Source organism: Rattus norvegicus, chromosome 4 (genome assembly GCF_021556685.1).
Source record: "Rattus norvegicus strain SHRSP/BbbUtx chromosome 4, alternate assembly SHRSP_T2T, whole genome shotgun sequence".
NCBI classification, from domain to species: Eukaryota; Metazoa; Chordata; class Mammalia; order Rodentia; family Muridae; genus Rattus; species Rattus norvegicus.
The window spans coordinates 142,245,678-142,258,270 of NC_141537.1; the positions used below are offsets into that span (position 1 = coordinate 142,245,678).

General features: G+C 43.1%; 1 protein-coding gene across 2 annotated transcripts; it reads left to right on the forward strand.

The window, feature by feature from the left end:
* Window positions 1–283: 283 nt before the first annotated feature.
* On the forward strand, window positions 284–12,388 carry Setmar (SET and mariner transposase domain methyltransferase). Of its 2 annotated transcripts, none has more exon segments than NM_001025048.1 (2): window positions 284–460; window positions 11,021–12,388. In NM_001025048.1, coding segments are annotated over 2 exon segments (948 nt in total). In that variant the 5' UTR covers window positions 284–301; the 3' UTR covers window positions 11,810–12,388.
* The last annotated feature ends 205 nt before the right edge of the window (window positions 12,389–12,593 follow it).

Sequence of the window (12,593 nt, forward strand, 5' to 3'; positions counted from 1 at the left end):
TCAAAAAGCTTAACAACCAACCATGCTTCTCAAGGATCCCCAGGAAAACTAAAACTTCAAGTTCTCCAAATCTTGTACCTTTTGTGGTTCTGTAACTATCAGCTATGTATCTAGCTTAAAACAGTGGGATCCAGAGGAAAAGCACCCCAAAGATGCTGAACTGAGGAAGGTATCTCCCCTGTCGCCAGTGAGAAGAGAAAACTACAACTCCCATGAGGAAGTGGGGCCGTGGAAACCACAACTCCCAGCATCCTCCTGGAGGCCCAAGATGGTCAGGCAAGTAGGCGAGGTGAGACCATAAATGTCTGCGGAAGCTGTGAAAAAGCTTTCTTTCGAGATAGCACCATCTGAGGAGGAATCTGAGGCCACGATAGAACAACAAGATGTAGCGTGCGGCCTGGAGAACTTGCCCGTGAGCCTGTGGCCCTTGGGGGCGGGGCCCAGGCCTAAACCTTTCCAGGTAGCGGAGGGATTAAGTGGCTGAAAGGGCTGGGGGTGGTGCCCTTTCCTTTAGGGGCGGTGCTAGAGGGTTGTTCCTATTTCCTCGGAGGCGGAGCCAGTGCCCTTCCTATGGAGGCGGAGCTAGGAGGCGGCTCACAGGTATTAGGGGCGGTACTAAAGGGCTGCTCTAGTTCCCTCCAGGCGGGCCAGCACTGTTCGGACAGGGCTGGAGAGCTGTCCGTAGCCCCACAGGGTTGGCTACAGGGCTCCTCTTAAGCGGAGCCTGCACCCTTCCATGTTGGGGCGGAGATAGAGGCCGCCCACAGCCTCCATGGAAGGAACCAGAGAGCTGCTCATATATTGAATAGCTGAGGCCAACGCCCTTGTAGGAGCGGATCTAAAGGGTTGCTCACAACCACTGGGAGTGAGGGTGGGAGATGGGCGGGGGAGGGGTTTGCACACTTCGCTGTAGAGCAGAACTCCAGACCTGCTCACTGCCCAAGGGGGCGCTAGGGCTCCTTTCCTAGAAGCCGAGAAAGATAGACACATAGCTCCCCCACGTGGTAGGAATTGTCAAATTGGCTGTAACGACAGGCTTTTCCCCTACCTGATATTTTTATATTTTAAATATTAGCACACGGGGTATCTAGTTTTACTATAGCGTTTTTAAAATGTTCACTAGCGAATGTTAATTATACATAATATTGGGTTTCGTGATGACATTTTTTTCCACACATGCACAGAATGTGTTTTGATCATATGTGTTTTGATCATATACACCACCACCACCTTCTCTGGTCCTACCTCTCCCAGTATTCTTTCATCCTCCTGGCTAGTGCCCCTTTTATCTTTCATAGAGAGAGAGAGAGACAGACAGACAGAATGAATGAATGAATGAATATGAATATGAATATGAATATGAATGAATGCCGATGAGTTTCATCAAGGTTGTTTACTGGAACTGCAGTCTTCATGACTTTTTGTTTATTATTTATTCTTTGAGACTCCCATACAATATGTTTGTCATCCTTTTTCCCTCCCCAGTTCCTCACAGATCCTTGCCTACCTCACAGTCCACCCAGTTTCATGTTCTTTCTCTCTCTAGGGAAAAAAAAAGATGTTGGCCTGAAAAGAAAGTTCTTAAATGGACAAAATTTGATATTTTTCTATGAACCTGTAATAAGACCTTAACAAAGATTTTACCTTATACTGTCTGTAAAATGACAGTTCCCTATCCCACCCTCTGGCTTGTACTCAGAACTTAGAGAGGGATCAGAGCAAACCAGTTTCCCAGTCTGTTTCGCAGCTATCTGACATGTAGGAAAGGCCCTGGTTCTGAATCTCAGCCCCTGGAGTCAAACTTAGCTGTGGTCTCCTCCATGCTGAGAGGTTTTGGGCACATATAAATTAATTTCTTCAAATCCTTAGAAGCCATAGAGTTTAAGTCATAGTTCCTCGCTTCACAGCTGCTTTGGGAATTACTGTTTCTAGTTCTCTGTGAGAACTCAATCAATGCCCACAACTGCTGCTACCTCAAATCCCTGCTCCAACTTTCTACCCCTCAGACTGTGGCCCAAGTTGCTATGGAATAGGGAAAGACCAAAGATGCTGGCAGAAGAACATCCCCTTGGATGTCGGACTTAGAGGATGACTTCAGCACAGGGCCTTGAGCTTGTTGTTTACAAGGTGAAAATAATTTAAAATTGTATCACTTTCCCCCACCCAGTATGAGTACAAATTATGGCTGCTCTTCCTTCCTTCTAGGGTTTTGTGAGCAGCCAATAGGTAATAATTCTATAGCAGATTTCAAAAGACAAAGCAGGATTTTAATGGGAGAAATAGTTAGTGCCCTCTCATCTAGGATTCGTGACCAGCAATACACATCTGCATTTGCATTGACAGTTTATTGTTAATAACACAAGTAGATAATGCTCTGTGTACCGATGAGCCATTAAGGCTTGGTCAAGATCAAACATTGCAGGAGATCTGCTAAGACCACCTATGTTTTTTCTTTATTCATCAAACAATTGAGTGGCTATAATATACCAGGCACTGTATTAGGCAGGGCCTAGAAGATGACATCATTTGGTTGAAGAAGACAGCATTTGGTTGCTTTTGTTTTAAGCTGGAAGTATCTAACATGAAAGAAAAATATTGCTACAGTCTTAAGTAACTTCAGTAAATACTCATTAAGAACTAAAAGTATACCAAGTGATGAGTTGGGCTGAAGAGAACAGGAAACATGCTCCCTGCCCTCAATGCACTAACTGTGATGAACCTACACTCGATTTTAGCTCTTTGTGCTACTGAATGAAATGTGCATGCGTGTGTGTTGAACTCTAAATAAATTTTCAGTCTTAAATTATATTTTTTTTCTTTACCATCTTCTCTAAGGACTATCTATAAAAACAGTCAGCCTAATGAAATCTCCTAAGTTAGCCTACTTTATTTTATGTACGAAAATAACTAAGAATAACTTAATTAGCCAGACATTTGCCTGTAATCTCAGCACTCTGGGTGTGAAAACAGGAAAATCATGAATGGAAGGGTTAACCTAGACTATCTAGCAAGACCGTGTCTCCAAAGCTAATGCCAGGAAAGTGGCTCAAGGACAAAGTGCTTTATGCTCGACTTCCTGGATTTACTCTCCTGCACCATCAAGATGTTAAAAGATTCTATATAAGTATCTTCTTTAGAATCTTTACAGTCATTAGTGCCCATAAACTCAAAGGATTTGATATACTAATCATATTTTCCAAATTAAAGTAAGCCCTTGTCTATTTTTAAAAGGAAGGGGGAGGGGAGAAGAGCCATATGATTCTTAGGCCAACCATTGAGGCCATACATGAAAGTCAGGACAGCAACCATTGGAAAATGATATTCCTGGTGTCATAAAACAAGATACTAAACAAAATAGAGGTAACTCAGCCAGGCAGTTTTACTTTTGCAAAAGAGTACATGTTGGCCCATACCAGCAGAGCAAACACACCAGGCTGAGAGTTCAATTAGCAAAGTCTTGCTCCATTGATGGTGGCTAAGCCTTATAGTCTGACATGATTGGCTAATTCATAATGGGTGGGCAGGGGAAGACCGCTATGGAGAGTTGAGTTCCAAGAACCTCTACCATCTGAGGTTTGACAAAATGGACAAATTTACAAGAGTTTCACAACAGGGAGGAGTTTACAGAGTATTGACACTTTGGGAGGCTAGCTATCTCTGATAGAAAAGACTGCTTCTTAGAAAAGATTATCCGCATGCTTAAAGACAGACAAGCCACAAAGTTGCCCGGGCTGTCTAGTGGTACCAGTGCCGTAGGATGTGTGTTATGGATACTAGGGATGCACTGTAGAATTATGCATGTGCTACACAAATGTTCCATCACTGACCTACATTCCCGACTCACCTTCAGCTCATTTTTTCCCCATTGCAGTCCATATACATAAGAGGAATCTTACAAAAAGTCAAACTAGCTTAACTTGCTGCAAACCCTGGCCTCACAGGCTCCCACAACCATGGAGGCATGAAAAACTCATAGTCTGCTTTGCTCTGGGGCGCCATATAAAGAGAAAGGGGCACATTGAAATGCGCAGGTTAGAAGCCAGCGTATCATAACATCCTCCGGGTTGAAAGCCAAGGAGAAAATAAACTAATTGGTTTCCTTGAGCTAAGTCAGGTCTAATCATTTGTTAGGTCCCTCAGATCAACTTCAAACATTATTTTTAAGATCTCAGTTGGACCTTGACCAGAATTATCTGGCTCCCGGTCTCCTAATAGCTGCTAGGAGCAAAAATTTACAACACAAGAGGGCAAGTCCAAAGATTCTTGTGGCTGGGTTTTGAATGCACCCAGAAAAGGAAAGAAGGAAGGGAGGGAGGGAGGGAGGGAAGGAGGGAGGGAGGGAGGGAGGGAGGGAGGGAGGGAGGGAGGGAGGGAGGGAGGGAGGGAGAGAGGGAGGGAGGAAGGAAGGAAGATAGATTGGTTGGTTTTCACAGTACTTCCTTAAATATTCGTAGGGTTCAGCAAACTTCCTTAAGATTCATGTTCGTGTTTAAAGTCCTAGTACTATACAAACTTACACTTGAGTTTCTGGGGCTTTGATACAGGATGTTAATCAGAACAGTCCCGACTTGCAGTTGAAGGTTATCAGGAGCCGTAGGGAAGCAGTCAGAAGCAACTGGATGTCTGCTGTGTGTCTATAACTAAAGATTAGAAGGAGACTTCACGACATACCCCAGAACTCACGCTTTTCCTTCAGACACATTCCTCTGAAAGATGACACCTACCCGTTCAACACAATCCAACATTAAGGCCAGCTCATGCTAACCGAGTTCAGAGAAGGAGGAAATCATCATGACCAAGAGGAGTGAAGATCGTGTTTATTTTTCAACACGCTATGTGCTATTTCTACTTCAGCTTCCGAGAGAGACAACCACTACTTAGAAATTCTTTCTTAAGTTTTCTGTGGTAAAAAAGATTGAACTCTCTACCCAGGCTGTGGTTTATTAGGCATATTTCCCACTGATCAGGTTGCATTCATTTCTAACTCTTGGCACATGGCAAGGCAAGACCGGTAAAAGTCCCATTTTTTTTTTTGTCCTTCATGTTTTCCTGCTGATGCTGAATCCCATTATATGCATACGACTGTTAGTAAGGCAGTGTAAATGAAGGAAGCTGGGCAAGGTCAGCTCTCATTCTCTCCACTCAGATGACTAAGTCGCCCAGGGTAGGAAAGGAATTCATAGAAAGGGTTTTGTTTGGATGTGTTTGCAGTGAGAAAGTTTAGCTCCAGTACCTATTTTTTTTCACCATCTACTATAATCCCTGTTTAATTTTTCTTAAATTTACATGCCAGCCCCATTGTAATTATATAGATTCTTTCTTATATTTCCTTTATGGGTGAAATAGCTTCAGTAGATAGGTAGTAAAGTCAAGGTAATATTTTTAAAGCAAGTGCCACACCCTGAGTAGCATTATCTCTCTAGGAGTTTGTGAAGACCACCCCCATTATGAGTATTTTCCCTGTCACAATTGTTCATCCAAAACTTACCAAATCCTTTGCAAGAGTCACAGTGCTAATGTGAGCCTGGTTTTTTTGTATCTCCAGAACAATCCATGCTCTGCACTCAGAAGCCCACGTGCCTTGGCCCTGTGCTCCTGGCCACAGTGGGGAGTTTTTCTGCCTGAACTGCTGCATAGTTTGTTCCAGTGTCTTAATCTCAGTTGGAAACCTGGTAGCTCCTTGTTCGTTTACATTCTGACTACATTTTCTAGCTGATTCCCACTACCATTCCCAGCTTTCGCCCTACTTTTACTAGCCAGGACTCCCTTGATAACATAAAATATCCCTCAAACTGGCTTAAGCAAAGGAGGAAGGGAAAATACCTCACATAATAGAAATGTCCAGAAGTAGCTGCAACAGGCCTGTCTAGACCAAGATTCTAACAGTATCTAGTAATGTCTCATCACTACACTCCCTGTTTGGAGGATAATAGGTTCGAGCCCACTTTAGGGTTTCAAAACCCACCAATCCCTGAGCTCAAAAACTTACCAGTCTCTGAGCTCAGAAACCCACCAGTCCCCGAGCTTGAAAACCCTCCAATTCCCGAGATTGAACACCCACTAATCCCTGAGCTCAAAATCCCTGCACTTGCCTTCAAATCCCACCAGTCCCCATCCTGGAGAATGCTACCCTGCAAGAAGCACTATATAGAGCCTGACTTCTGCCCAGTTCCCTGCTGCTTCTCACCAAGAAGAGGTAGCCACTCTTTTATGTCTTTCCCAATAAATCTCTTGTATGAAATTTATTGTTTGGTGTGACTTTGGCTCCTGACTGCCAAGATACCTTTCTCCTCAGAACCATAACATATGGATAGGAGACACCTTCCCCCTCAGTGCTGAACATACACTGCTCAAGCATCTACTTCCCTTTCCGGTGCTTTTCTCGGTAGGAGGTCTTGTCTAAGCCATAAACTTGATACTGAGCATCCCATGGAGAGGTCCTTCTACCTTCTGAGGGATCCTTCTACCTTCTGAGAGGTCCTTCTACCTTCTGAGAGGTCCTTCTACCTTCTTTGTATCAGTAACCCTAGATTTGTATTCCTTCACCCTAGCTTAAGTGGTGTGTTGTTCACAAACCAGATACTTCCTGGCCTCTTCAGTTCTTCTTTTCAGTGTTGTTGGTTTTGAGGTGGGGGTCTCTTATAGCCTAGGTTAGTCAGAAATTGTCTGAGGCCAAGGACAACTTTGAATTTCTATTCCTCTTGCTTCCATATGTGGAATTCTGGGGACAACAAACCTGGGTGCCTCCACCATGGTTTATGTGGTACTGGGGCCTCCTGCACGCTTAGCTAGCAATCTGCCAACTGAGCTGCACCCCCAGTCCAAACACAAACACTTGAAAGAGTTAGTGATAGTCTATTTAGTCTGGTCAGCTTCTGTAACCATCTAGAACCCTCATCCAACCCCTGAGTCAAGAGTGAAGAGACTTCTGGGAGGAGCTGGGAGGGGAAGCAAGTATACTATGATCAAAGACCTGGTCTTTCCTTGGCGTCCTGTAGGCACAAGCAGCCTTCAGGCTTAAGAATCCTTGTGGATAAACTTAGTCCACAGGTTTGTATCAGGAAGTAGGGTACAGATAGACTTTGGAAAGTGATACCAACTGCATACATTTCAGTTAAGAGCAGGTGTCTCCTCCTAGTTTGTAACTCACTTCCCAGAATCACTGTTTAACAGTTTCTGAACATGAACATTTGAATAAAATGTCTGATGATCAATGACCTCAAATTATCTCTGAAAAAATGAAGTATGTTTCCATTATAAAGCTAAGTCTCTGAAAAATGGATAATCACATAACAATATATTAAATTAGGTGTGTTTTTTTAAAAGTTTGGGGGTTTGGTTTTTAGTTGTGGTGATAGGAAAGCTTCAACCTAGAGCCTTTTGCATGTACTGAATTACCTCCCTACCTCAAAAGATCATTCTTCATTGTTGTTACTTTTTAAATCAGAAAAATACTTTTCTTAGTATTTTTAATAACCTTTCATGGAAGAGAAATGTGAGAAAATATGAAGATTAAAGGTTAATAATTTATAATCATCACTGGTATTAATGTCAACGATTACATCTACTTAAACATGTATTCATTTATTCTGGACTGGTAAAATTGCTCAATGGGTAGAGACACTTGCTGCCAAACTGAAAAATTACCTAGGAGTCTGTATTGTCTTTTGAAAGATACATGAAGCTCATTTAGAATTTGCTGTCATTTGTAACACAAGTGTAAAGGATTTCAAACTGTCAGCGAATTCTCTCTCTCTCTCTCTCTCTCTCTCTCTCTCTCTCTCTCTCCCTCTCTCTCTCTCTCTCTCAAACACACACACACACACACACACACACACACACACACACACACACACACGCACACACACACACAAGGATCAAACCCAGTACATTCCTTGCACATAGTAGGAAAATATATAAAAGCATATACAGAATGTTTCATGGTAAACTATAAACTGGGGATATGGCTCAGCAGTAGAGCTCTTACCTAGTATGTGTGAGGCCCTAGGTGAAATGTTCAGGAACAGCAAAATGAGTAAAATTAACAAAAGAGTCTTGAAAATACTTTCCTTAAATTTCTAAGTAGAAATGAACAACTAATTTTTAGGAAAAAAAAATAAAGATACTCTTCAGGTTATAAAACTACAGTAGGTCAGACTTGGTTTTAAAAGAAATCATCTGTGTCGGGCGGGGGGGGGGGGGGGCAGGGAGGGAGTCATTTTATGGTTCAGTGACTTGATACTGTACTTTAAAAGGATGTGCTCCTTGAGGAACAAATCAGTTTAAAAATACTCTTCATGAAAGGTTTCACAAGGAGATCATAAAATCTTCATTTTACAGCTACTTCTCAAAATGCCCTGATAACCATTTACATTTCAATGCTGAATTGTTAAAAAGCCAAAAGTGGGTTCTGAGTAAGACAGCACATGGTGCATTTGATGGACAGAAGCATCTCTTTCGTCCCTGTAGGACATCCCTGCTCAGCTAAAGTGGTAAGACACAATGCAGGAGGAATCTCTTTAACTCCCCACTCCCAAATCACTGTCTAAGCAGAAGGCTGGCCTGCCCCCAACCCCAGACTCCCACTCTTCACCTTCTTAATCTTTTACCAGGAATGCCAATCCTCCCCCAGTTCTGTGCTTTTTAAAGTATAGGCTTCTGCACTCAACCGCACAGCTCCACCAAGCCTCCACAGGAAGTGTCACTACATTCTGTTCAATGGTTTTCTAAAGATGGGCCAGGAGACATCCTGTTAACAAGGGACCGAGATGGGCAATTCCAACATTCCTCAGGATCCTGTAAAATCCTTACCCCCAAATGAAAAGCCAAGCAGTTGGTGCCTTGCAGAACTACTCTTATCCAGCTCTGTGGACACATTGGCAGGCCACTTTACTAGGGATCAGAATAAAAACAGTCCCCATGAACTGTCTCTTACAAAAGAATGGTTTGGAAGGACACTGGTGAAATTTCTTTCTTGTATTTGTACTAGAAACGTCAGCGTTGCTTCTGATGGTAAGCCTGTTCCTTACAGTTAAAGACTTGCATCTAATAATGTACCCTCTTTGAACTGACTGCTTCCAGGTGAAGACAAGTATCCAGGCTCTTTCTGCTGCACACTTTCTGAGTCTCAGCTCACTGGACAAGTTGATTTCACCTGGGTTAGTCTGCTTTCAGCTACTGTAACAAAATGCCTGAGATTATCAGCTTAAAATATTGAAAGGTTGTTGGGCACGGCGGCTCACTTCTGTAATCTAAGCACATTAGAGGCTGAGGTGGAAGCATTAGCAGATGTTTCACGGCAGCTGAGCACTGTCTTACCCCACCACCACCGTCCTCACCTGCTCTCCACCTTCTCCTTTTGAGCCAGGGTCTCTTACTGAACTGGAAACTCACTGATAGGCTATGCTGCTTAGCCAGTGAGTCCTGGGGATCCTGCTGCCTCCACTCTCCAGTGTTAGAATGACAGGTGCATGCTGCCATGACAGACTCCTTTTTACATGGCTGCCTGTGGAATCAGAGCCAGGTCCCTGTGCTTGTGTGGCAAGAGTCTACCAACTGAGCCATCTCCCCAGCCCTAAGAGACACTTTAAGCTTCAGGGTTTGAAATTAGGCTTGTTAACCACGATAAGGAAATAATTACAGCAGCAGGCTTTCCAAGAGAATTTAGATTTGGGACTTTAATCTTCATATTTTATAAATGTGATGTTTTGAAAATTCAGGTGCATCCAAAACACCAAGAAATGTTTCCAAACATTTGTCCCTGTCCCTTTGTCATTTAATAAGAACAGAATTTCTTTACATGTATCGGATACATCTATAATTTATATATTGATACCTATTTAATAAATTGCATCTTATAAGTATTACTGTGATCGATTTAACATTTATGACTTTCTAACCCAGAATTGCTCGTAATGAACATATGCGTGTACATACATTATCAAATAAAGCTAAAAAGAGAAATAAGCTAAGGATAAAATACTGAATTTCATACAGACATCAAATTCTGTCATTTTTGGTCATAGTGCTTGAGAATAAACGATTATGAGTGCTCAGCCCTAAATGGAACATCTTTATCAATCCTCCCACCCGTGCCAAGGCTCAGGGAACATCACAGAGAAGAAAACTGGAGGATGCGGAGGAGCTCAGTGAAATGCCATCCTGTGGTCATGGTGTGGCTGCTCCACTCACAAACTCACAGCAGCTCTGGTCACCTAGGAAGACTAAAATCCCAGCATGGGTGGGGAGGTGACTCATGACGCGTCACCTCCCCTAACTTATGGGCTCTGGGCAGACGACAGCTACTGAAAGAAGGAAAATCATCCCCTGGGGTGTGGCCCGTGTGCCAGGGGACAGCCCCACAGCTTGCACACCTGGGCAGCACTCAATGGACTTAGTAAAGATATTTAAGAAGAAAAATAGAGAGCGTGAAGATGGGAGGTGGGTGGAGTAGGGGCTTTATGATGCTATTCCCTCATAAACATATGCAATTCCCAAAGAACAAAAAATACTGATACTTAGAACTATGAGGGAAACAAAACAAGCTTCAAAGATTTCAATTCCTGATTATAGAAAAAAAAACTCCTATTGTTCTTTTTATTCTTGTAAGACCACAAAACTTTGAATTTTGGAAGAGAATTTGTGGGACTGGAGAGAGGTCTCTGTGGTCCAGAGGCCTTGCTATTTCCAGCTCTCTTGTCAGGCAGCTCATAGCCTCCTGTGACTTCAGCTCCAGAGGATCAAATGTCCTCTTCCAATCTCCATGGGTACCTGCACACATGTAACATACACAGACACATTCACATAAGTAAAAATCAAAACAAATCTTTAAAACTTAATTTCTTTAAGTAGGAGAGGATCTTCTAGGGTAATGTTTCGGTGTGTTGTGTTCTTGCAGGCTTGTCTTGTCATATTTCATATATGTTGGAATTCGAAAGTATCCCCACTTAAAGCTGCACATACATTACCTCCATATGAAATACGTGAATACCACCCTAACCAGCGTTTCTAACTTTTGCAGTATACTCCTGATCATGTAGCTGGGCCTGGAGCAGACATGGACCCCACACAAATAACCTTCCCTGGTTGTGCTTGCATCAAAACTCCATGTGTCCCTGGTACTTGCTCCTGTCTTCGTCATGAGAGTAACTACAATGACAATTTATGCCTTAGGGATGTGGGATCAGAAGCAAAGTACGCCAAGCCAGTCTTTGAATGCAATGTTCTGTGCCAGTGTGGCGAGCACTGCAGAAACAGGGTGGTCCAGAGTGGTCTCCAGTTCCTTCTCCAGGTATTCCAGACAGAAAAAAAAGGCTGGGGACTTCGGACCTTGGAATATATACCCAAGGGAAGATTCGTCTGTGAGTATGCTGGGGAGGTATTAGGATTCTCTGAAGTACAAAGAAGAATTCACCTACAAACAGCACATGACCCAAATTACATCATCGCCCTCAGGGAGCACACATACAATGGCCAGGTCATGGAAACATTTGTCGACCCTACCTACATAGGAAATATTGGGAGATTCCTCAATCATTCTTGTGAACCAAATCTGTTGATGATTCCTGTCCGAATTGACTCAATGGTGCCCAAGCTCGCACTTTTTGCAGCCAAAGATATTTTGCCAGGAGAAGAACTCTCTTACGACTATTCAGGAAGATTCCTTAATCAAATAAGCAGTAAAGACAAAGAAAGGATAGACTGTGGACAACCAAGGAAGCCTTGTTACTGCGGTGCCCAATCATGTGCCACTTTCCTGCCCTATGACAGTTCACTATATGGCCCCTTAGAAAATCCAGGCACCAGTTAGGAAAGGAGGTCCTACCTGCCTGCCCCTTTGTGGACAGAAATCAGAGGGAGCCAAGCAAGCAACCTACACTCAAGGGAAGGCTACCTTGTAGTCTGCATCTTGCTCATCCCTGTAAGACAAGGGGTTGTGCAGACCTGTCTCTGCCAGGGTCCCTATGTTCAACTCAGCAATATGGCCCACACTGAAGAATGTCCAACAATACACTTTCTCCCAGAACACTTGTATTTGTAGCTAAATGTGGGTATGTTGAAACTATCAGGATGCATGCGATGGATGACTCCTTGGGTATCGTCCTTGTGTTTCTTCTTCAAAACCAGAAACCATACTTGATGGCTAGACTTGGGGACAGCCATCCTAAAGCCAGGACGACCCTGGCAAAGGATCATTCAGAGCTAATCATCAAAGTATCTGGCACTGGAGAAAATCCTGCTAGTCCTGAGCTGATGCCTCTGCACTTGTAGGTGGGGAGCCTACAATGTTAAGCCACTGTTGCCTCACATTTGAGCAAACCTTATTCAACCGGACCTTAGCCTCGCTTTTCGGCTAGTTTTGCCAGCAATAAAACTGTCTTCTATCTGACTCCTGATCTATTACTCGTTTGTTTCTAAACATGAATTATGGAGGAAGGTTGTTAAATTTACCTGCTAAAACTTAAAAATCACCAAGAATAATGCAACACAACCAATGATTTCCATTTCTGATCAGGTCAAAAGAAGCCTTGTAAAGGCTTTGCTATACTCTTGGCTGTGTCGCAGAGCTTGTGAAGTTAGGTTTCAAAACCTCC

Coding starts and splice junctions, on each gene's coding strand:
- Setmar (XM_087658868.1), top strand. CDS start 8,427: ATGGTGCATTTGATGGACAGAAGCATCTCTTTCGTCCCTGTAGGACAT. Junction 8,493..11,020: donor ATCCCTGCTCAGCTAAAGTG/GTAAGACACAAT, acceptor TAACTTTTGCAG/TATACTCCTGATCATGTAGC.